Source organism: Poeciliopsis prolifica, unplaced genomic scaffold (assembly GCF_027474105.1).
Source record: "Poeciliopsis prolifica strain line A6 unplaced genomic scaffold, Auburn_PproV2 SCAFFOLD015, whole genome shotgun sequence".
NCBI lineage: Eukaryota > Metazoa > Chordata > Actinopteri > Cyprinodontiformes > Poeciliidae > Poeciliopsis > Poeciliopsis prolifica.
The window spans coordinates 9,955,058-9,980,107 of NW_026562390.1; the positions used below are offsets into that span (position 1 = coordinate 9,955,058).

At 36.4% G+C, this 25,050-nt stretch overlaps 1 protein-coding gene across 6 annotated transcripts in view; it reads left to right on the forward strand.

The window, feature by feature from the left end:
- The window catches only part of rgs3a (regulator of G protein signaling 3a), a 110,721-nt gene that overhangs the window by 53,883 nt on the left and 31,788 nt on the right, over positions 1–25,050 (forward strand). For 4 of the 6 annotated variants that reach the window (XM_055040464.1, XM_055040465.1, XM_055040463.1 and 1 more), the window contains one exon: positions 23,987–24,952. In XM_055040464.1, coding sequence (XP_054896439.1) covers positions 23,987–24,952 — 966 coding nt within the window. Of the gene's footprint in view, positions 1–6,205; positions 6,478–9,358; positions 9,527–23,986; positions 24,953–25,050 lie in introns of those variants that run through there. The other 2 variants (XM_055040467.1, XM_055040468.1) reach the window with 2 other exon arrangements.

Consider the following 25,050-nt stretch of genomic DNA (forward strand, 5'->3'; position numbering starts at 1 on the left):
AATAACATCAAAATAGACACCCCAACAATCTCTAACTTGAACATAAACCGGCTAGTATTAACTAACTTTTCAAGGTAGCCTTATTGCAGATTCTTTAGTGTCTATTTTTAAAGCTCAGATAGTTTTCCAATCGCCACATGATGGAAACATATCAAAACATTAGAAAAAATGAGCAAAGAGCCTTTTTTTTTTGTAATTTGTCTTTCATCTGGCTTGTTTTCATGGTCTTTGTGCAGCTCTTTGGATCTTTTTCTTGTAATCGCTTATTGCAGTAAATGAAAAGGTTAACTCTTTCCTGAAGGCAATGAAATGCATGCTTAATCATAGTATTTTATTTCTTGACAAATTAGTTCACTTTTGATTGCATTTCTCCAGAGTACCTTAGAGGCAAATAGTTTGTGTTCAGTCACCTTTAACTATGTTTAATTATATGCAAATCAGTTTTGTCAAGTATGAAAGATGGGAAGATAAAGTCCTTGTGTCTTCTGCGTGTTCCTTTGGGGGTCCCCATTTCTGGAAAGGAGGGCACACTCCCATAGATAGATGTGAGCATACATGTGGGTCACATCCTTCAACAGAGCCAATCTACTTTACATAAAAAAAACAAAAAACCTCACAATACTTAAGTGTATTTTCTTGCTAAGTAAGAATTTGAGATTATTTATTCCTCTGTTGATGAGTGTGAAACTGTGCTTTAGGATTTATTCCACAATCATCACTCCTTTGAACTTAACCAGTTCTTCCTTCGTCAGAGGTGAGCTCATTTAATTTCTTCTTCACTGTTACTATTGTGTCATCAACACCAAAAGACATTTTTCAATCTGAATCAACTCCACATTTTATGTAATAGGCATTTTTGTGCTTGTATTCAAGAAGTGCTGAAAAAGAGCTTTATAAAATTACCCTCTGATTCTCACATGTCAGATCCCTTATGTCTCCCCTTCACACACAAAGCCGAGCAAATTTGCACTTGGCTAAAGTGCGCACCTCTCTCAAGAGTTATTTTCTAGTGTGCAGGGAAACCAGAATACTTCTTTAGGGAAACACGCTCAAAATCCAAATCCATTCAGACTCTGTTCTCATTCATGTCTTTTTTGGCAAATAGGCTTATTTCTTCACAGTGTTGATGTTTGCAGCTGCCCTACTTTCTTCAGTCCCTGAACATTGTTGATTTATCTTCAAAGAAAAAAAAACAGACTTTTTCAGTGGGATGGTCAGTAATCGTCTTGTGACTGTAAAAGTTTGGTTTTAAGAGTATTATGAAATATTCTTAGGCCTCTGAGATTATCTGTTGGTCAGATACTGCACTATGTCAGAGAAATAAATCGGAGCAATTTTTTAAATTCTGATTTCACTGACTCTTTGCAGCCTGATTTTAAAAAAATATGACAAAAAAAAAAGTGATGTAAGATTGCATGGAGCCCAGATCAGTGCTGTTCAAGATTATTGATTGATATATGATATTGAAAGTTTTCAAGAAATTATAAAATTTTTGTTCAAAGGCTCATTTTTTTATTGCTTTGTTTACCAAATGGCTATCTGTCCTTTGAGTGCATATCTGCATTGTCAAACCAGATATTATTACAAGATAAAACAATTAGGCATATTCCTTTCTTCACTATCACTTACTCTTTTAAGTGGATGATGTACAATGGATATATTTTAAGTAATGTGGTTTTGATTGTATATACAATTGAATAATTTTGATCTCAGGAAACCAAATCCTTTCAGCAGTAAATGCAGCAGCATACCTCAAATATGCATTTAAAATCTTGCATTTGATGTTATTTTTATAAAAGAAAACTAAGAAAAACATATAGCCTTGTGGAGAAAAGTCCTAAAGCCATCAAATGTCTCCAAACTCTTCCACTGGAAAGCTTCTGGTCCATTTTTGTCTCAATAGCATCAACCACTAAGATGCAGGAAAAATAAATTTGCACAACTGTGCGGACAGGCACACACATGCACATCCACACACGCACACACAAAAAAAGGGAATCTAAACAGAACCGCCTGTATTGAAAATGACAGTCACGTTCACACTGTTAGCATTTGATGTGTAATGCTGGCACTCCTTCTCTGAGTCAGAAGAGCAAAGCAAACTATGTGGAGTTGAAAAGTTGTATAATTTTCTACTTGAGCACAATCAGCACATTCACATAAAAAGTGAAGAAAGATGACTGCTTCTGCTAATGAACAGTTCGGCTGTCCTCCTCTCATTTCACATTTATGAGAATCTGCTGCAGCTACAGACATGGTTACATTCAAGTACTTATGTTGGAGGGAACTTTGACGACTGACAAGGGGGCCTTTCTTTGGTACCCTTTGAGTGTGATGATGAATTACATTCTCTTCCACTCTAATTCATCACATCCCCCATACATCTCAAGCAGGCACGTAAGCATTCAGTTAGAGATACGAGAAGTTCAGTGACTGAGAAGAAGTGCTTAGAAATGTGAAGCTTTTGATAGGCAGATCTTTCCTCCTCACAACACTGTTTAACAAGCAGCACCAAAAAACAACTTCAAAATTAGTTATTTGCTTTTATTTAGTTGGACTTATGAATAAAATAATTAATGAGTTTTGTCTAATTTTACCACATGCCCTCCTTTAATTATCCCAATCCAGAGATTTTTTGTTCCCTTATTTTAGTGTGTAGAAAGCATACAATGGATTAAACATCAAACAATTTTTATGCTACAGACGTTTTTGATTAAAAATTCAGTACATAGTGTTTTAAACATCAGTTTATTTTTACTGTTGCAGCGAGAATACACTCTTCATTTTGACGTTTCATATTAATTTGGTTAATTTGGAAGATTTCTTTTAATTTGGTCGGTTTTCCTGCTATTTTGCTCCCATAACATTTGTGTTATGCAGTGGTGCAGGGGAGAAACCTTTTCCTTCTTAATTTTCAAAATCTTTTTCAGCAAACATTTGGTGTCATAACTCAGACTAAGTTGTATATTTTGGTTCAGCTGTAATGTACATATTGTTTTGTCAAAATTCTCAGTAGTTATTAATGGATTCAAAAGCTGGACTTTGGCTTGTCAAGCAAGAAATGGGGATCGTAGAATGATTATGAGAAAATAAAATAAAGTTTACAATTACTGCTGAAAGCATAATTTCACTCTTGTTTAAATGTTTCAAGAAGTGAGTTGGTCAAGCTCAAAAGTCTTTATCAGTGGTTCAGTAGCTGAAAACATTTTTCTGTAAATCAACAAAACATCTGTACCATGCTGCTGTGGTAACCTTTAACCTCATCCAGATGAGTATGAGTGTTTGTCTTCTTTTCTTGTCTAGTTCAATTGTGCTGCATTTTAGCATCGTAACCATCGAGTGATTCACTATGATGTGTCACCAATTGATTGTTCAGATTTGTCACATTTCAGCTGTATCTAATTTATAATTTACTAAATTAATTTTGGTGTTCTTTTCTTATTGTAAAATCCTTATGGAAATCATTGTTTTCAAATATTAGATTTGCTGCATCACCTTCGATGCATCTGTGATTGGTGTGCACACAGTTTTAGATGTTGGCATTTAAACATTTAACAAAATCAACAACCCTGACAATGTTATGATTAAAATTTAAAAAAAGATTATTTGCAGACTCTCACTCTGAGATTGATGTATCAACTTACACAGCTGTACATATTACTGCTTCATCTGGATTGAGCCAATTGACATTAGGTCAGCAGGTCAATATTACAGAAATATTAGCTCTGATTTCTCTTCATCCTTTCAAAGTTGTTTGAAAGACAAGATTAAAGAAGAGATAAAAATATGGGGAGTGACACATGAACTTATAAAACTTTTTCAAGTTTTTATTCTTTTTCTACTCAGTCGCCGCCCTTAGTCTTGAATTTACAACATCTAAACATAATTTTAATCACGGTAAACATCTAAAGCTGCACATATAGAGTAATTAACGTGCCTCCTGCTCTTGTTGGTTCACTGTGCTGAAGCAGTTTCCCCCTCGGTGTCTCTAATTAGATATGGATGAATTCTATTCGTCTTTCCTTTGCTCATCACCTCCGTTCACACATCCAGGCTCACACACACCACTCACACAGCATGCTATTTTTGGGGCATGTTGTCTTGACATCCAGATTTAGCACTCACTCATTTGAATATGGCAGATGTGAGTTACCTTTCTGAAATATTTGAAAGATGACGGACCATTCATAATTTATAAATGTGCTAGTTTGCTATAATAGCTTATTAATTGTGGCAGAGCACAACATCAAAGATTGGAAAAATACAGAAGGCATGAAAACTACTGAAAAGGACTAGAAAAGATCAGCATGTCTGAGACTGGTTAAGGTTGAATGGAATCTTTTCTTTACTTTTGCACACAGATGGTGTTATTTGACTACATGTTTGTTTGATTTTTTTTCTTTCTTCTACTTTCTTCTCTGTGGTTGAAAATTTAAAGTGACAGAGCAATCCTTTTTTTTCTTTTGCCTTGTCTTGGTTTTATTATTTCTGCTTTTTCTCTTTTAGGTCTTTACATTTTCTTATGTTAATAAATGAAACATTTCAATTCCTCTCACAAGTCTTTTTCTATAGTCTAAGTTGAAAAATAAAAGATAACACCCAATTTTTTTAGTTTCTATTATTGGTGCTTTGAATTTAAAGCATATTTAAGGTTGTGGAAATTAATGGTTAATTAACTCCCACAACTTAATTTGCACCTCTAGTAATTTGTGATTGAATAAAACATTACTATCTATGCTTGTGAATATGCTTCTTTAGTGCTGGAACCTTTAATTAGAGAGAAATGCTCTGGTATTGCCTTGTATTGCTAGTAGTAGTTATCCTCACAGTTAGCAGTTCCCAGAGGCATAGCTTAGAGGTGACGTCAATCCCAAATCCGAGTTGCGACTTCACACTGAATGCAGGAAAAGCACCGATTCTTTCTTCCACTTTCATTCCGTTGCTCTCTGTGAGTACCACTACACTTTGTCTCCTCTTCTATCACCCGGCACCTTCTCCTCTCTGATGTTCACGGACACATTCATGCAAAAACAAACATAAACGAGGCTGAACAGTGTTAATCATTGCGACGTGCCGTGCTGAATTAATTCCCCTGACTTTCTGAAAGAATTAATGATTTTCCCAGGATGGGATGTTGCTTAGCTTGATTTTAACTTACCTTTTAACTATTCATAACTGGATTACATAATGGAAAAGCATCCCCACAGAAGGTGCTGTAGATAAGAGCCGTGCAGACTCAGTCCTAAGAAGGGAATGCAGAGCATGAAGTCCATCCCTCTCAGGTTCAATTATGCACATTCTTCACAGTGAAAAATGATGCCTGCTCCACCAAGCATGTAATGGAACTGGGATAAGAGTTTAATACCTACATTAATAGGCTCACTTTGATCCAAAGAGCCTTTTTGATTAATACAAGCATTTATACAGCTGTGACATTTAGAATTGTAAACAATTTGCCAGCCAATAAAAAAGAGTAATCAGGAAAAAAGGAAAACAATGAAGTCTAGCTTCCCTTAAGTTGATCTTTTACCTTTTAAATGTCACTCATTACTTCATGCCTCATCTGGGTATGTTCTCCCATACCTTTGGCTTCATAGGAATAGCAGGACAGCAATCCAATCAGTATAGCCAACGGGGTTTGAAATAGCTATTTAGGCAGCTCTTTCTATATTAGCACATGATATGATTAGGTAAGGCCAGATGAATAGCTTGCATGACTCCCTTTAGGTGCAAAGCAGACACAGTGAAAGAAAGCAGGTTAGTTTGTGTGTGTGTGTGTGTGTGTGTGTCTCGTTAGAAGCAAAAGACACTGCCCTAACCATTCTGCTCCTTTACAGGTTTTAAATTGAGGCTTTGATTCACGGCCGAGCAAGTTCTAAAAATAGCGAGTTGGGGAAGAAAGGGGGAAGCGATAGAAAGGGAGAAAGAGGGAGGGAGGGAATGAAGGACACAGGCTGCTTTGGTCTCAGCAGAGTTAGTTGTATTTGATCTTTTTCCATCAGCCACCCCCCCCCACACCCTCTTCTAAAGGTTTTTAATACATCACATTTTCACAACTCCTCCTTTTCACAACTCCGTCTCTCCCTCTGATTCCATCTTTCTTTTTTTTTTTTTTTCCCAAATCCCTCTTTTAGCCCCCCTCCTTCCGCCCACCTTTTTCCTTCTCGCTGTCTTTTGCGCACACGTTGGCATGCACGTTATCACTGAGCTGGGGCAGAAGCCGGGACTGCAGCAACAACACAGACAAGAAACAAGAAGCAAGGAGGAGAAAAGCAGCGCTGAATTGTTTTTGAGGAACACACAGAAATACAGAAAAAAAATCTCAGGATAAGTAGTCTGCATCTACTTGTGCGGCTGCTGGCAGTGTTTGTGGATGAACACTGGCGTCGCACACTGGGACACACAGCAACAACAACACACTTTATACACTCATTCAGACAAGCAACAGCGCTGCCTGTCCAGATGCCAGTGTCTAAGGTAACGTAGATGAACCTCTTTGGGATTCTCACTCTGAGCTCATTCAGAGACTTTTGATGTGGTGATTAGATTTTAGGCATGTGCTTCGTTTGGGCTTGTTTTATTTTATTGCTGGTAGAGATTCCTGTTTCTGTTCTCCTGCTGTTCAGTTTTTGACTGATTCGAGTTCCTGATGTTCCACAGCCAGAAAGGCTTAATATCTGCTTTTAGTGCATGAAGTGCACAGTTGTGTTTTTAAAGAAACGTGTACTAGTGTTCCTTTGTTTTGCTTTGTCATTGGACTGTAGTCCCATGTTACAGCTTTTAGATTTCCTCAGTGATTGACAGTTTATGACCAGGGCAGTGTGTGAGATGTGTGTAATCTTCTCTTCATTGTCAATCTCTGTTATTGTTTATTCAGATAACCGTCTCAGGGACTGGAGAATGAATGAAAGAATAAATGCCGTGAGCTAGTGTCGGCCGCTCGAGATAAGTTTTTTGAAGACTGACTCACCAATTTCTGAAAGGCTTATTTTGAATTTATTTGCCTTTGAAACTATTGTTGTTGATGCTGAATGCACTAAGATCAGAATTGTTCATACTTCAACCAGATTTGGACTCAAAGTGCCATTTAAATTATTGTTTTATCTTAAACAAAGTTCATGATTGAAAATGAGACAGATGTTTCTTAAAATATATTAAAGATAACAATGTGAAAAGAGTATCAATTTATTAGTTTATTAAAAAATTATGTTTCAGTGCCTTTTTCAGTAATCAATGGACACAATTTCTCTGGAATTAAATATCTTAAATTAATGACCAGATCCGAGTTTTATGACCGTATCTTGAGCTCTAAGTCTTTGAGACTGCATGCCAACTTGACATTACACTTATCTTTATCCCATATCACAGATTCTGCAGATTCTCTCTGTGCCACCCCAAAAAGATTAGCGTTGCTTTGAGGTAGATGACACAGTACCAACATTTTTTATGTCTAATATAAAGTACAAAATCACTTTTGAAGCTGAAAATCAGTGACATTTCATTGTAGATGTTTTATCATAATTTTCTTAACTTTTTTATTATTATTTATTTATTTTTTAAACAATAAAGTCTTTATAACTTTGGCTGAGATACAAATATTTAGCTCTACAACAGAAAGTAGAGTCAATGATAGTTTAGCAGAACCCACAAAAGCAATTTAAATCTTTGGGAGCTTCACTATCAGTTCAGGATGTGAACAGTAGTTATAAGTTCAGGACATACAAAGAGCTACTAGTATATTGCATTTATATTTGAATGTTGTTTTTTATGTCTTATATGATTGATAGCATTGAGATGCTTGTAAAAAATCATGTCTTGATTTACTTTGGTTTCCTCAAGACTGTGCTTATTGAACTGTGAACCCTATGGGGTTCCTACCTCCACTTTGAAATCTACTTTAATATGCATTTCCAATGTTACAAACATAATTTTACTTGTAAAAGAAGAACAAATCCATTCAAGAAATGTCAAAAATTTGGTAGGTATTTGTCTGGCTTGACCAAAATCATCTTAATCACTGAAAGTCTTAGCTTTTCTAGCATCTAATTAAGAAATGAAATAAACTAATACCAACTCTAATATATATTGCTGCTGTTGTTTCTGCAGTTTTCAATATAGTGAAAACAACCTAAAGAATCATCACAATAACTGTCTATTCAACTAAAGCCTGTTCTGTACCTGAGTACTTGAGTACCTAAAAATCCTTCAGTCTGCTTAATAATGAGACGGTTGCAGACAGTAACAAATATGCAGCCATAAATTACACATTTCAACCTCCATGAAATCCTTCCAGTCCTCTTCTATATTGAGACTGTTCATTTACAGAAGTTCCATTCATGTCATCCAAGTCTGGAAATTTGGCAGGCTTTGACTGAGCGCTTACAGAGCACAAACATATCTATATTTATAAACCCTTAGAGTTCATACTAGGAAACAAATATGATTATTGTGAAACAAAAGATTATCAGCAACAACTTTGTTGAATAAATGCTTTAGTGACATTTGTATTGTGAAAAAAAATATGCAAGATTAAATATGTAAAATTGAGCGTGTTTTCACCATACAAGTTTGACATTTGATTTTGATCACTTGCAGATTTCACATGCAGTATTGTGATGGGGTTGTTCTACATTATCATTTTGCTCAAAGCACAAAAAAAATCCATATCAAGATTTATAAAATGCTCTAAAGTACCAGCAATTTGTACAGAAAGAGAGTTTAATAACCTGTAGCCAACCATGTTGTTTGCATTTGCAGCCAACCTTATAATAAACTGCCTTTTAGGGCTGCGAGCACAACAGCTGCTGCACAGAAACTGAATGTCTCCCCTCCAGATGCAAACCCTTTAAAATATGACATCCGTCCAGCTTTATACATGGTGATTCTTTAACAGTAGCTGCATTATGTGCACTCAGTTGATGTGTGTGTTTTTCTCCCTGTATGTGCTTTTCTGTTTTTACAGCAGTTATGTGTCCATTGTGTTCTTTGTGCATCCTGTGGGACCATACTGTAGTGCCTTAATGTCTTTGCAAAGAAAACTGAGGGCGGGAGTGGTGTAGAGGCACAAATGGACGCAATATGGACACACACATGCTGAACAATATTTGCAGACACACACGTGCAATCACAGAGGGCATCACAGAGCAGTCACTCTGTTCTGGAGAAAGCCATATTTCTCTCTTTCTCCATTCGTTAGCCTCTTCTCATTATCTCTGTCTCCTCCCCACTCTACAGCTTCTCCTTTCCTTCCCACTTGTTTGTGCAGCTTGGGAGCCTACCTACTTTGTCTCTTGGGCATTTTCTCTCTCTCTCCTGCTCTCTCTCTCTCTCTGTCTCGCTCAGACTCTGTAGATTTGCACAGTTCAGTTGGCCTAGCCCACACTGACAGAATCACACACCAGCTCAGCTGGTCAGACACAGTCACACACCAGTGTGACAGCGGAAGTAGGCCACTTTAATGGGGATGTGTGGAGAGCCTCTGTCTGTCTTTAGTGGATTGTAACCTAGAACTGCTTCGTCTTGCCAGGTAGGGTTTCTGTACTCTTGCTTTATTTTTCCTCTGTTCTCATGGCATCATTAATGTTCTTTGGGGAGCAATTTTTTGTAAATGATTAGTCAGCAATTTATACTGTTAGTTTTGACATCCTGATATTGTTGTAAAGCTGGGAGACAAGTATAGGGTTTCATTATGGGGAGAAGAAGGAGAGAAGACCATGAGATGAGAGAAAAGACGGCAAAAAGTTATCAACGGCAAATTATCACGAGACAAACTTATGGCCATCCCAGATGAAGAGTATACATATAGCTGAACTATCCACTTTGTATTCATTCAACCTTCTCTTACCCACCATTTAACCTTTATTTTCTCTCCTTTTTCCTCCAGTTCTTCTCTTCTGTAGCTTTATTGTCTCTTTTTCATGTGATTGTCCTTTTGATTCTACCTCACGGTGCATAAACAAGAGTTTTTCACCCTTAGTTTGGTCCTTTAAGTTTAGTGCTACTTGTTGGCTATGTCCCAGCAATAAAAGTTAATTTGTCATGTAGCTGGGAAGTCATAGTGTTGGAAGATGGCCATTAAAAGGACATACTCTAAACCATGTCAGAGTCAGGCTGAAAGTGATACAAACAAGAGGAGGGAGCAAAGTGGGGGACCACAGGGAAAAACAACAGGAAGCACACTGAGAAAATTGCTTTTTGCTTCTCCTCATTAGAAGAGTTGTTGGGTAATTCTCTTCTCACAATGGATAAAAAAAACAAGTTGAGGAGAATTAAATGCAAGATGTGTAGTGTGACTGTTAATATGCAGCAGAATAATCAGTAACATCATTTTTTTGTTGTTTTGGAGGGAGTTAAATCTAGAACATCATGGCTGGATGTAACCACAAGAGTCCTACAGTTATTCATAATCACCAGCAAACATCTGTCTATCCCAGGATGCTGCGTACACATGCAGACAAGCATGATTGGGAATTATCAGCTGGCTCCGCAGTCTCAGCTTGAACAAATGAGATGTTTGTTATAACCCAGGAAACAGAGTCACATACATAACAAGGCCTTGTTTGTCACTCAGAAAAACACTCACAATGAACAGGAGAAACAATAGAACATACATGCACATACCCACGGTACGCAAAACATCACGCCAGGAGCATCATTTATTTTCCAGATATTTACCTTTACATCACCAAAATCTTGAAATTTATAATGTTATGCTTCTTACCACCCTATTTGAAAACAAGTCCTCTGAAGGTGACTGTTCAAACTCATTTATGCTCTCATATATTTTTCTGTTAAGGTCTTTTCCCATCTTCCTCAGTGGTCATACTGTCTTCAGCTGTTTAGCGTCATGGGGCAAGTTACGTCAATGACATTTTCTCTTTGAACTCGCAGCTTACACCAATAATGGCTTTGCAAACTAGACTCATCCTCCTGCCCTCCCTGCTTATCGTGGACAGTGCTTTGCTTGTTCTTAGAAGGTCTCCCTGTTCTTTCGCGCATAAATTTGCAGAACAGAGACTAGAAATGGGCTACACTATTCCACTCAATAAATTTAGCGTTAAGTATCAAAGTGTGTTCATGTGCATTGATCATTATAACTTTGTTGTGTGAATAAGAGATGTTGAGTTGAATTAGAGTGCCAAGTACCTGGTACAACTCCATGATTTATGACTGACCCAAGAGTTAACCAAACCTTGAACTACTCAAAGAGTTTGCTACAGGTAAATGTCATTGTGGGAAAGCACAATCCCTCTTATGAGTCTTAGCAACAGTTGCTGTCAGATTGCGCTACTCATATTTACTGGATTAAGTAATCATCAGTGAGTCCAGCACCACTATTAATAATCACGCACAAAGTGAAAAGCAAAAGGATATGGGCAGGACACCTAGCATTCATTGAGTTAACAATGAACTATTTTGAGGTAAATATATGTTACTCTGTCTAATAACTGAAGCTTGGACATATTTTAGTCCTACTATAAAACAATGACCCAAAGGAAATGAGCTTTTAAGCTCATTGCAGCAATGTGAGAAACATCTGACCGCATATGAAACACAGCTGCTTCAGGTTATTGTTGTTAAAATTAGTTCTTAAAAGCTGTGAAAGCATGACATTTGCTTTAAGGGTTTTCCCACAGTGCTTCGCACACCATTCCATTTTATGTTTAACAACATAAACATAAGTTGTGGTTTATTACTAGAACTATATATAGATACTTGAATATTATGATTAAACTCAAATAAAACCAGAACAATGGAAACATTAAATAGTGAAGAACAGAAACTAATAAAACCAGATTGGTAAATAGAACATTTATCTTAATCTGGATATTTTAATAAATACAATGATACAATAGACATATTTGTGACAACAGTATGGTTATTATTATTATTATTATTATTATTATTATTATTATTATTATTATTATTATTATTATTATTTTATGCCTCTTGCATCCATTCATCACAATTAAAAACATAATTTTTCAGTTGTACAGAAAAGTGTGATGCAGTCAATATAGGGATTCAAGCGCTTTGAAAATATAAATTATATTGTCAGGATTTGTGTATCCAGACGTATATAAAAGTCATCAGTGAATAAATAAATAACTTGAGACAAAAATAGCAAAGCTGCCTCCAAGACAAAGTCAATTTGTTTTAGAGTTATTATTTAATAATGTCTACTTTTTCTTTAGATACAACAAAAAGAAATTCACCAAAAATAAACAGTTAGGAATGAAGTTGAAACCAAATCTTGCATTTCCTGAAATATATATATATATATATATATATATATATATATATATATATATATATATATATATATATAATATATATATATATATATATATATATATATATATATATATATATATATATATATATATAATATATTTCAGGAAATGCAAGATTTGGTTTCAACTTTTTTTATATAATATATATATATATATATATATATATATATATATATATATATATATATATATATATATATATATATATATATATATATATTTATAATGTGTCTCTTGTATACTTTATACTTTTTCACCTTCTTATATCAGACTAAAAGTTTTCTATTTTAGATCAGTTATTATCAATTTTAGAACATTTTGAAAGATTTATTTAGATAATTTTTACTAGTTTCTTTGAATTTACAACATTTGAATATTCGGTGGGATTTCTTCTTACCTGTTTGACTTGGGTGACAATATTTTGCTGAGATTTAGTCTCAATCGTCCATACAGAACTGGTTGGTACTAAGTCTGGCTTTTAGTTGCCTTTTTAGGCAGCTGGCCAAATTTCTATAAGATTGAGATTTTGCGATGGCTTCTCCAAAACATAAATTGGCTTTATTGTTCAAATCTCACTTGGCAACAAATTTGTTTGTATCTTTAGGTTCTTTGTCCATGTGGTAGACTCTTGTGTGCAAATGCTTAAATGTGTGTCTTGAGATGTTGCTTCAAAATTTCCACAAAATCACACTGCCTGCGATGTGAAACACAGCAGTTCCTCCTTCAGCAAATACACACACAACACATTGCGCCCACCAAGCTTTCACATTTAGTTTTGCAAGCTTCCCACTTTTTTTACCCTAAATGACTGAACACTTGAATTTTTGTTTCATTACAACACTGGATGTGGCTGTAAGAATGAGGGTGGGTTAGCTTTTAGATTAACTGGTTTTTCCTCACTGAACTGTACACATAAAATACTAGCTTTAGCATAACAATGTCAACAACGAGGTTCAGAAGCTCAAAAAGAGCAGATGTTACAGTAAAGTCATCTGTGACATAGCAGGTTTTTAAATAATTTTAATTCATTTCACAATTTACTCTAGTTTTTAATTTAGCTTCCTGTTTCTCTGAATATTGAATTAAATTGTGCATCAGTTAATTAAATAACTTGTCAGTTTCATTATAAGCAGTGAATGAATATTGATATTAAAGCAGTGAATGAATATTGATATTAAAAAGGTGAGTGAAAGAAAATCTGTACTAGGCTTATTAAGTAGATTCAGCCCCAAATTTCCACTTCACAATTTATTCCAAGAAAAACAAAGATAAGCCAATGTTCTGCTTTTCATGTTTCATGAACATGAGAGATTTATGAGCTTAGACTTCCCAATAATTAACCATCATCTCCAAATATGAAGTCACTCTAAAGTCTTTCTGTTAAATATTTGGCTATAGTACAACACAACAAAGTTGATGTGTTGCAAATTTTACTGCATTTTATGGAGTAAAATGCAAGAGATACATTTGTTTTGAACATTCAACAAGATGCACTTAAAATATGTGTTCAGAATTTCACTGTTGGAACAAAAATGTTTTTTTTTTTTACTTTGCTGCTTCACAAAGTTAAAAATTAATGGGACAATTTACAACTACTGATTGTAAAAAGAAGAAAAAAAGATTAAATAGGTCAATAATCTTTTTCATGCATTGGTAGTACATTGAGCTTTTATGATTCAATGTTCCCTTTTATGATTTACAACACCTTTTACACACTCACCCTTCCTTCCTTCCTTGCTCCTTGTTCTCCTTTTTCTTGTTTTTTTTTTCTTCCTCTCTTTTGGTCGGATCACAATGGTAAATAAATAACTATCACTATCTCACCCGTCTCCACTCGGTGAAATAATCGCCAGAAGAGTCTGGCGCATTGCAGTGAATATAATAAGGCTATTTAGGGATTGATCATCTATTTGTTCAAGCCATTTAAAAGGCCTTTGGCAAAAGCAGCAAGCGGTTGTGACTCCTATACCTTCAGATTGGAGATCGTTCTGGATGGCACATGTTACATTTTTAATATATATTTAGATGACACAGACGTAAAGGCAGAGAAGCATAATGTCTCGCAGATAAAGGCCCTGGAATAACATCTTGTTGGATATTACAAGATGCAGTGTACAGAACTGCTTCATGTTAAGTAGAACATGTGATTGGAGGAATGCGGAAAATGGATCGTGAGCATCTGAGACTGTGTTTATGCAAAAACCTGTGATGTAGATTGGAACATGTGATATCACTTAAGGCAAACAAACAACTTGTGTGTGTGACTATATTTGGTGGAAAATAAAGCTCACAAACAAGTTTTTCTATCACTCTTAAGGAAAGAAAACAGCAGCTTTGCGTCCCTGAAGGAGTCTCTAACAATTATTTTCCATGAGATGAAGCTTCCAAGTGCTGACTGATATCTGCTTGAATATTTTGCTTTTGGATTGTGGGCCTTTAGTGGCCAGGTGTTTCATCTGTGCTGAGTCATTTATCATCCGAATCCTGTCTCTAACGGAATATTTTTGGTGGCTTTCTGAATTAGATCTCCCCTCATAATCAAATAACTTTATTTGATAAAAGACTTTGACCTTGTTTTTAAATTTTACATATTTTGGTCGAAAAATTAAATCCTTGTGATATAGATCTAATTGTAATATTTTCAAGGAGGAACCCAGAAAGTGACCTTGAATGGGTTTGTAATCAGGGCCTTATTTTGCCTTTGTAACGCATTGTACAGAAAATATGAAATGATGTGGTCCTTCCAGATTGTAAGCCATTTTGGATACTTACTATTTTTAATAGGGGACTTTGAATTGCTCATTTACAGCATGCTATTTGATAATAGCATGCTGTTTGATAAAGAAAGGTAAGATGGAGAAGAAGGATAATTTAAGTTCAACCGAGGACAATTGGAGTTAAAATGGTGCTTCGCTTGCAGTGGAGTTACATCATCAACTAGCAATGTACACCAAACTTGATGCAGATATTTCTTAGGTGAGAGATCAGTGCTTAGAAAGTTGGAAAATGATCTCATAACTAAGAGATTACTTGGTATTTGGAAAACAAGATTGCCACTTAGTGGAGGAATACTTCCTTTTAAGTTGTTTTTAAAATGTTTGAGATCCCCTATTATTATTTGTAAATGTGACAGGAAACCATTTTCCCACATGATTTAGTAAAAGACAGATGCAGGTTTTACTGAAACATGGGTGCAATAAGACCAAACCAGCATCATCATGAATCGTCTCTCATCTGTTAACATTTTGTTGAGAAAAATCCAACCTTTCTCTTATTCGTGTGAAGGTTGGTTTATAGCTCTAGTTCTTTATTTATATGGGGTTGACCTATTTTTTTTAAAATACATTCTTTCAGACAGAAATGCAGGAAAAACACTTTCAGTTTTTCTCGATGCCTGGAAAATATTTACATGGAGGTCTGTGCTCACATTCAAATTTTTTTCTCTCTCTGTTTTCAAACCATTCCCTATTAATCTGGTTTAGCCAGAGTAAATGTATATTATATGTATATATACAGTCAGAAAATAAAGTAAAACTAGAATATTCTATATTTCATCATTAAGTTGGTCTTAATGATGACTGCATCGTTTTTCACAGATGCAGTCATGATGATTCACTGAATGTTTGGAACAAGATAACGCACAGTGAAAAAATAAAGATTAAACCTGTTCTAAACCTGTTCTTGCTCTTTTTTTTGTATTGACATGTTTGTTTTAAGTTTGCCCTCTGGGCTATGTAAACAGGACGTGTTCTCCAAATTTGTCTGACCTTACACATCCTTTAAAGAAATCAATGAGATCACTCAGTGAGTAAAGGAAGGTATTGAACAGGGTAAAGGCGAGTCAAACGTTGCATCACTCGGATATTCGGCCAAACGGCTGTTATAGAGATCAGAGTCAGTGAGTGGAAGAGAGAGGATATATTGACAGGAAGGAGCAAGGAGGAGGAGAGTTTATGTGCTCCTGTATGCTAGCGCTCAAGATTTCTGACAGCTTGTCTAATTGAAATGAGTTGGTCTTAATGCGGTGAATGGGAAAGGTGAATTTAGCATGATGTTTAATTCATTGAACCATCAGTTGCTCCGGATAGGTAGAGTAGACGTATGCAAGGGATCTTATCAGTTGAATTGCTTTCTTGAAAACAGAAGTGATGCAGCAAAGAAGGGAAGATAAAGATGGCACCTTGTTTCTGGTGAGCTTGAAGGGTTTCGGGGTAAGATATAATGACCTGGGAAGTTATACAAGACCTACCTTTAGCTTTTGGAAAATGCACGGTGCAGCTGCTCCCTTTGGGATGGGTTTCTTGTTGCTGTGGTAACTATGGGGCACACAAGGTCACATGATTATCCCTGGGTGACAGACTGTAGGAAATAGGGCTATTTTTCCTCCGCAGCACATTTGACTTTCAAAATATTATTGTTTGTCACAAAGTGGAACAGCGCTGATATATATGTAGATGATATAAATTAAAAGTTTGTGTTTGTTTTTTCCCCTCTGATCTATTTATCTCTTAAACTTGAGACCTAAGCCTAATTGAGGAAACAAAACTGAACCCGGCTATTTGTTCAGCATATAAAAATATGGCTAAAAAGACCAGCAGCTGCTGCTGAAGGCTATAAGGGTCACTCTAAAAATGTGTGAGGGCGGTGTTAGTGGAGAGGCTAACTTGTTTTCTTTCTTGAGAGTTTTTTTTTTTAATGACACGTGGGAGTTAGAAATGTCTGGGTAGATGTGGGAAATGCTATTTTTATTTAGGAAAAACATTTTAATTTTCGAAATACTTAAATATTTTCCTTTGGATCAACAGGAACAGAGTGTGCTAAAAGGTTTGGTTAATATCCTAACTATATTAAAACATTGTAATGATTTGTGAACATTTCTTAGGTCCTCTGTGTTTTCATTCAGTTTCTGCTCTGCCCATTATTCATCCTTTAGTTCACTGATTTCCCCCCAGCTGCTCTGCATACTGCTGATTGTACTTACCTGGTTTCTATATTTCTTGCCATTACTTTTCATTTTTGGACTGGCTGGCTTTGTTCATAATATATACACTCACTGTGAGGAGGCTTTATAACTCACATGAGCCAAATCTGAGAACCCAGCATGGCTGCCTTCTACCACTAAATGTAAGCAATGATACCATTTTTAAAGCGATACATCAATATCACATATAATGGAAAAGAAAGTCACCAAGCTAAATGTTTTTTTTCCCCGGCTTTTCTGATGAAGTAGCGTGGCTTTAATTAGAATTTAGTCACTGAACCTCTCCACTCCAAACGTCTCCCTTCCTCTCCCACTTACTCGTCTCATTTCTGTGTCATTGCCATTCACTGACTTCCCTCCTCCCTTCTGCTTGTCTCATCCACTTTGTCACCTTCATCTATTCGGGCTTTCACTCCGCATCTCCTTCTCCCTGCTTGTTTAGTTCAGGTTTTGTTTGCTTGCCTAATTGAGTCAGTAAGAGAGGCATTTCTCTGTTGAGTCATTGCTGAGTTTGCGATGCATTCAAGAACATGTGCATTGTGCATATGCATATCCACAATACACATGTGCTTGCATGAATTGAGGCTCAGAAGCAAAGAGTTGTTACACCCCAGATGGCTGTTTCCACATTAGCTTTCCCGTTTTCTTTTGTATATATATAGAAAACCTAATGAAAGACATGGTTTAAAGAAGAATAGCCAAAAACTTTATTCTTTTTAAGAAAAGCATTTTGCTATTGTTTTATATATTTGGATAAGGAATAATTGTGAGTTTGAACAATGAAGCTCATGTGGCTTTTTTCTTTGTTTGTTTCTGTTTACATACCTTTGTGCAAGGAATGCGAAACGAATTGTGTATCTGACAAGACAGGTGACTCAGTTGTGTCTTGGACCATAACCTTAATAGAGAAGAGCTGTTGTGTGTGACTGAGTAAGATGGGCTGACCAAGCTCCAGAAAGAACCAGAAGCTGCAGCTTCTGTAGGCAAAATCCCACATGATCTCATGATAACAATGTCCCATGATACTTCGAAATTAGCAATGGTTGCAAAGCAACATACTGAAAATATGATGATCTTCAGGAGGTAATCAAAAACAGTGACTCTCCATAAAATATAGACATGATGTATATATGAAAAAGGACAAGTCACAGTGGCTTTACTATAATTTATTTCCTTCCCTGCTTTTACAAAAAGTACATTTCTTTCTAAAAATACCTCCCAAGCACCCAGAGGAAAACTGAGAAGTCTGAATGTCCTGCTTGTAACGGTACTATGAACCATTAAAAGGGGATCACAGGAAGGTTAAGGACACTCAGAAGTAGAAAACGAGAAGCCTGCATCCCCCTCAGGCAGCTACATGAGCTTCCCAAACAAAGGAGGAGAAAGTCTGACTTGTCTTTCACAAGCTCAGCTTCCAACCTCAGGCATCAAATTCCACCATTTTTTTAAAAAAATGCTGTTTGGATTCCCAAATAATGAGGACCAAACCATGAACTTTTCCTCAACTCAAGCCTACAAAGTTAGTTTGTGGTCTAAGCTTTTGCTGCTTTAAGCTAGACAAAGTGAAATAGCAAAACAGAAAAAATCCAGCTGCTCACAAAGAACAAAACCTGAATTTTCCACGCACTAAAGCACCACTCAAAAGCTTGACTCTTTTCTTTTTAGATATTTGAAGATATTCTTATGCTTATTAAAGTTCAGCATAAAATATGCAAAGTTTTCTTTGCATATTTTGAAAATTTAAATATTGAAAAATTCAGGAAATATTTTCAATTTAAATCCACCTACTGATAAAATGATGGACTCCCCTGTCTTGTTTTCTGGACTTCATAATTTAGAAAATGAAAGTCACAATTTCAAAAACAAAAAACAACTTTTTACATTCCATATATTCAATTTAGACCATTTTGTCTTTATCTAGTCTGATTATCATGAACACACATTCATTCAAACATATAAAGATAATTTTATAGCTTGTTTGGCTTGTAAATTAAACTCAAATGAGTCTAACATAGAAACCAACAAGAACATAAGCATTGAAATTTCTTTTTTATTATTTTTGAACACAAATGTGAGAATCCAAAACCATCAAAGTTGTACTTAGTTCAATGCTAATGTCAAACTCTGTTCCTTAAAGGCTGATTCTGTATGTTTTAAATGTGTACATGCTCCTTTAAATTGCTAAATTATTTCCTCAATTTCCTCTGCTGTCAACTTCTGAAGGAGTCTACTGGTGACTCATTCATTTGTTTGAAAGACCTGTCATGCAAAATTGACGACCAAACTCACTTTGACTTGTAAAGCAAAGCAGAAGAAAACAATGGATCGTTCAAAAGTTTTGCACAGCATGTCATGAATGTAATCCCCAGATCTACCTGCGAATAAGACTTTCTTTACAGAAAGTTCCACACAGATCCTAATCGAGACCATCGCTCTTTAAAAAAACCTTTCCAATGCTTACATCCATCTTTTTTCCCTTCAAATTGCTTTTAAAGTCCAGTTTTAATGCCTCAAATCACTGTGAATTCAAACATCCTTCACATAATCCCATCTAACAAAGTTTTTAAGAAAGCAAAGTAAACAAAAGGAAACAAAACTTCTACAGTTCTTCCCATCCTTCTCGCTTCTCCATTTCATGTCTCTCACTTTCCATGCATTTATATCCCTACACAGTCATATAAACAGTGTGAACTTATATCCATCAGCACATGTTCAAATGAAGAAATTACATGAGATGAAGTTAGTTCAAGAAGATTCACAAAGATATACGCCGGTTGACTAATTTCACAGAAGATAGAAAATCTATGAAGGGTTTTTCCAAAGGCTGCCTTTCTTTCACATTATACTATATCATACTAAATCTTTTCATGCTTGCAGAAAGAACTTCTTTTATCACAAAACACTTTGATAGAATATCAAAAAGAAAGAAAAAGGATTAAAGAGAAAAGAATAGAAAGGAGGTTGAACAAAAATAAAAAGAACAGTGTTAACTGGATCACAGACCTCAGTCTGATTTTGGTTCCACTAGCAGCAGAGAATTACTCTGTACCCCTGAGATACACCTGCAAGTGTGTGAGATGGAGCAATTCTTTTATCAGCGAGTGAAACCCTCCTTGATCTTAACACAGTATTGTATTACCGATATCCTCTGTGGTCAGTTTAAACAGATGCCACATGTAGCTTTTTCTTTGTAACCATTGAGAGCATAACAAATGCAAAATGTGTCTGCAAATAATTCTGGGTGCCGGTTTCCTCAATGCACTCAGATTCTGATTATACCACATACCTGAATAACAAGTCAGCCAGCATTTTTCTGCTTCACACCGCTCCAAAATATTCTAGTTTATGCTACCCCGTCATCAAGAAACAACCCAGATACTCTAATCCTCTTTAAGTGCATCCATGAAGGTCACAGTCAGATGAAGCGAGAAAGAACCCTTGAAGATCAAAGTACCCACTTTTTCAAAGCTGTAGTTAGTCAGTGTAGGTTTCTTAAACCTCTAGGTGTTCAAATTGACATAAAGGGATTAAATCTTGTGGTTGGCTGATTAGGCAAATCCTTTCAGTCATAGGTATCTGACAATAAACACATGCACACCTAATATATAATATCTGTGTTGTCTGAATATAAACAAATATGTTGTCAAGAGTGTTTAAATTGACTGAGAACACCTTTTACTCACAAGTATAATGCAACTTTACTGTTATTTTTCATACAACTAAATAGAAGAAACAGAATTTTATTTGTAATAATTTTTATGACAAACCTTTATGCAGTGCTCTGAGAAATTAGATATTAGTTTAAAGTCATGTTTTTTTTTATTCTTAATGAATTCTCTGGGAATTTTAAGTATAGGTTATATAATTTATTTTTATCTTTAGAATATCTACACATCTGAGAGAAGACAACATCATTTCTGGTTAAAACATAACAGTATCTTGTGACTGCAGATTGACATCATGGGTTTAGTCATCCAGCACAATGAAGCCCTTCACAATATTGAGAGCTGACCTCAATATACAGAATTGATTTGACATAGTTGACTGAAGAGTTTAAAACCATACGGGGGTTTGTAATCTATTTCATTACAGTCCTGTTACATGTGAAAAGTAATCTTCTGTTTTGATCAATTTCAGTAAAACTCTATTTTGGGTTGATGGCTAATGTTTTCATACAGTTTTAAGCCTTTTTTTAAAAATGTAATTCAATGGCTAAAGCTCCAATCAGGAGTTTACTTTCAGACATTGCTGGCTTGATTATCACCCTGTTTGGTGTTTTGTTCCAGGATGGGATGATTATGTGTCGTGAACTTGCAGTGAAACCCTATAAAGATTAAGCTCCACAAGCTTGAATTTGTTGTGGATTTTCTTCTGTCCAATTCTGACTCAAAAGTACATACACCGTGTTCCAAATTATTATTTAAGTGATATTTTATCAGATTTTCTTAAACGGTCCATGCAAATGATGGTCAGTGTAATTTTTAAGTCATAAACTATTACAGTATAAATCAAATTTGACTGAATAAAGCTCCCAATGAGAACACTATTTTTTTCAAAACTAAAAAAACTCAAAATGCACTGTTATTATAATTATTATGCACAGCAGATTTTCTAAACATTTTATGGATTATAAAGAACTGCAAAGGATCATCCTTTGAATGTGCAGCATTAAGCGGTCACTTGTACTAAAATCAAAAGCTATTTCAATCATAAGCATCTTAACACACTGAGTTACATGTTAACATAGAACAATTTCTTTGATATCATTTGCACAAATCTTGTATCCGTTGAACTTGTGATTTTTTTTTGTCTTTCTCTTCCCCATATTACTTGAAACCTGCTTAATGATGTGGAACATCCTTCTTAAGTAGATTTCCAATTGAGCTCACCAGACAAACTAATCAACCAGCTCTCTGAAATTAATTATAGTGATTTAAAGAGCCCTAAACACACAATACTATCTATAAATTTAATAGAACAGCTATTATGTCACTAAAATCCAATTTGCATAATAATTTGGAACATGGTGTACATGCAAAGTAATACTTGGAAAAATGCCCTTGAATGCACTTGGTTTGTTCTGTTGGTTGCTATCAATATAGTAGCATTCTCACTGGTATATGTGACCACTCTGGTCAGCAGAATTGGTTTAGTTCATTTTAGTGGTTTGTTTTCCAGCATGGACTCAGCTTTTAAGCACAGTCAATAAATATTTAATGGGGCAAATGTTGGGACATCAAAGGGTTCATTCCAGGACCTTAATCTTAGTCTGCTTTCTCCATTTCTACACCAGTTGTGTGCTTTGGGGTTGCTGTGGTTTAATAGTCAGAGCGGTCCTCTGGCAAATGGAAGGCTGTGACTTTGATTACAGCTTTGATTTGCGGACAAAAACAATAAATTTTAAGAAGCTTTCCAGCCTGCAGTATAACTGTGTTAATAATGTAAGAGAGTGTGTGAGTGGATGTATGGTCAATATGGATTACAATAACTTTAAAGTGAAAGTACTTTGAGTGGTTGATATGATTTAAAAAATATATTCTTTCAGTCCATTTCTTTGTTTCTGCTTGGACAAACCAGGTGTGTCTTATTTGTTAACCAGATGACCAAAAACCACAAAGGTTTAGTGTAAAATGATATTCACTCACATATGTATTTTTAAATTTCTAAATAGAACTGCGAGAGGTCACAGTGCTGTTTTATGTCCAATTAAAAAACTTCAACAATGTGTGCTAAATGATGTCAAATGGTATGAGTGTTTGGCCAGATAAAGAAAGGGCAACTGTGCTGTTATCACTTTCCAAAAACATTCAAAAGCCACAAGCTTCTTAATCTTTAATCTGCAGTGAACAATTACACTAAAACACAAATTATGACTTATAATTTCCAAAATTAGTGTGACTTGTTTAAACCTTTTGCAACCTTTTGTCATATTTGCAAGCAAATTCTGTGGTTCTGATGTGGTGCTGGCCCACTCAAAATGAATTTGTAATGATCCTCCCACAGGGCTCAGTGAGCTTTAATGTGGAGGCTGGAGGAGGTTAAAGATACATTTTAAACCAGCAGATTTTGAGAAGGAGGTGAAACAGAAAGAAGAAAATAAAACTTTCCATGCTAAACTGGGGAAAGGAAGTATTATTTAGCAAAGAAATCATTGAGGAAAAAGATAAGGTAGTGAAGGGAGAAGCTTCTTCTATCATCAGTGGTCCTGAAAACCTTATTAGCAGCTTAGTCTGAATAGACCACTGCAAAGGCTCTTGAAGTTTGTAGCAGCATTGAAGGGAAGACCAGTTCCTGTCTGCATTAATGGAAAGATGTGTCAGGCATTTTTTACCCAAACTGGTTTTTATCCAGACGATGGTTTTATGACACCTTGGAAGCTCAACTGCAAAGGCTGCCAGATTTGATCAGTTTTTCTTTTCTCCTCCCACTGATTCTGTGGTTGTATTTGGGATCTGTTTCTCTGTCCCTTCCAGTCAAAACACTGAGGTCAACGGCAGGACGAACGTAGCTTAAACTGACACGTTGACCTTTTCAAAAGACATTATTATTACATACTGTTCCCTCAATGTTGCGGCTCATACCAGACGGGGTCAACACAAAAATGTTATGCTGGAGAATGAACTGGTTGTAAAAGGCAATTTGTGGTTTGTATTAAGCAAATTCTAACCATCTTTCCTCTTCCTGTGGTTTTTTTCTTCTTTGTCTTTTGTAGATGTTGGAGCCTAAGGTGGATGCCTCTTCTTGTGAGCTGGGTAGTGTAGAAGGAGACAGAGACAGTGTGGGCCTCCACATGCCGACGCACAGCCCTGAAGGTGAGGACAGCAGCCTGTATCCCTCCAGCCCCTCAGAGCCTGCGACGCTTGGAAGTCCTCATCCCTCAGAGCCGCTCACACCTTTGGATGAAGTGTACACACCCCTTGGAGGTCTGTTGGGATCGGGTGACCGACATAAGGTGCCTCCCACACCACCTCCTTCCACAGAAGGCGAAGACTCAAAGAGCATAGACGGGCACGAGATGGACATATGGAAAGAGAGTAAAGATGTGGAGGAGAAGGCAGCGGAAGAGGAGGAGGAGGGGAACAGCAAACGGAGTGAGGAGGGGGAGAAAGATGGAGATGCAGAGGAAGAAGATAGATATGAAGAAGAGGCCAACTTAAAACTCTTAGTGTCAAACACAGATGAAGACAATGTCTCCGAGCCTCCTGACACTAATGCCCCCCCTTCTTCCTCATCCTCCTCATTTGTCATCCCCGAGCTGCGTCTCGATCGCTCCTTCAGTGCCGACGCCCTCTCCTCCCCCAACACAGACGAAGAAGAATACGACGAGGACGAAGAGGAAGAGTCAGAGGATGACGAAGACGACAGCGATGACGCTTACTTACAGCGAAGTGACAGCAAGCGCCGTAGCATGGTAGAGGGCGCCACGTGCGAGAAACACGGCGGAGGGCGGCTCAGCGTGCAAAACTCCCTGCGTCGGCGCACGCACAGTGAAGGCAGCCTTCTGCAGGAACCCCGCACGCCTTGCTTCACCTCTGACAATGCCATCAACTGCCTGGAGGCTGGGGGTGTGCACCCAAAGGGTGGCTGGACACTTCCTTCACCCAAAACCTTGAAGAAGGAGCTGATGAAGAACGGGGGCTCCATGCACCAGCTGTGCATGCTTTTCTCCGGGAGGAAGGTAAGCAAGTTGAATCTGAATGAGTTTACCACAAAACAAATATATAACCCAACAACACATGCATACACAATGGCTGGTTTATATTACTTTTTATGATC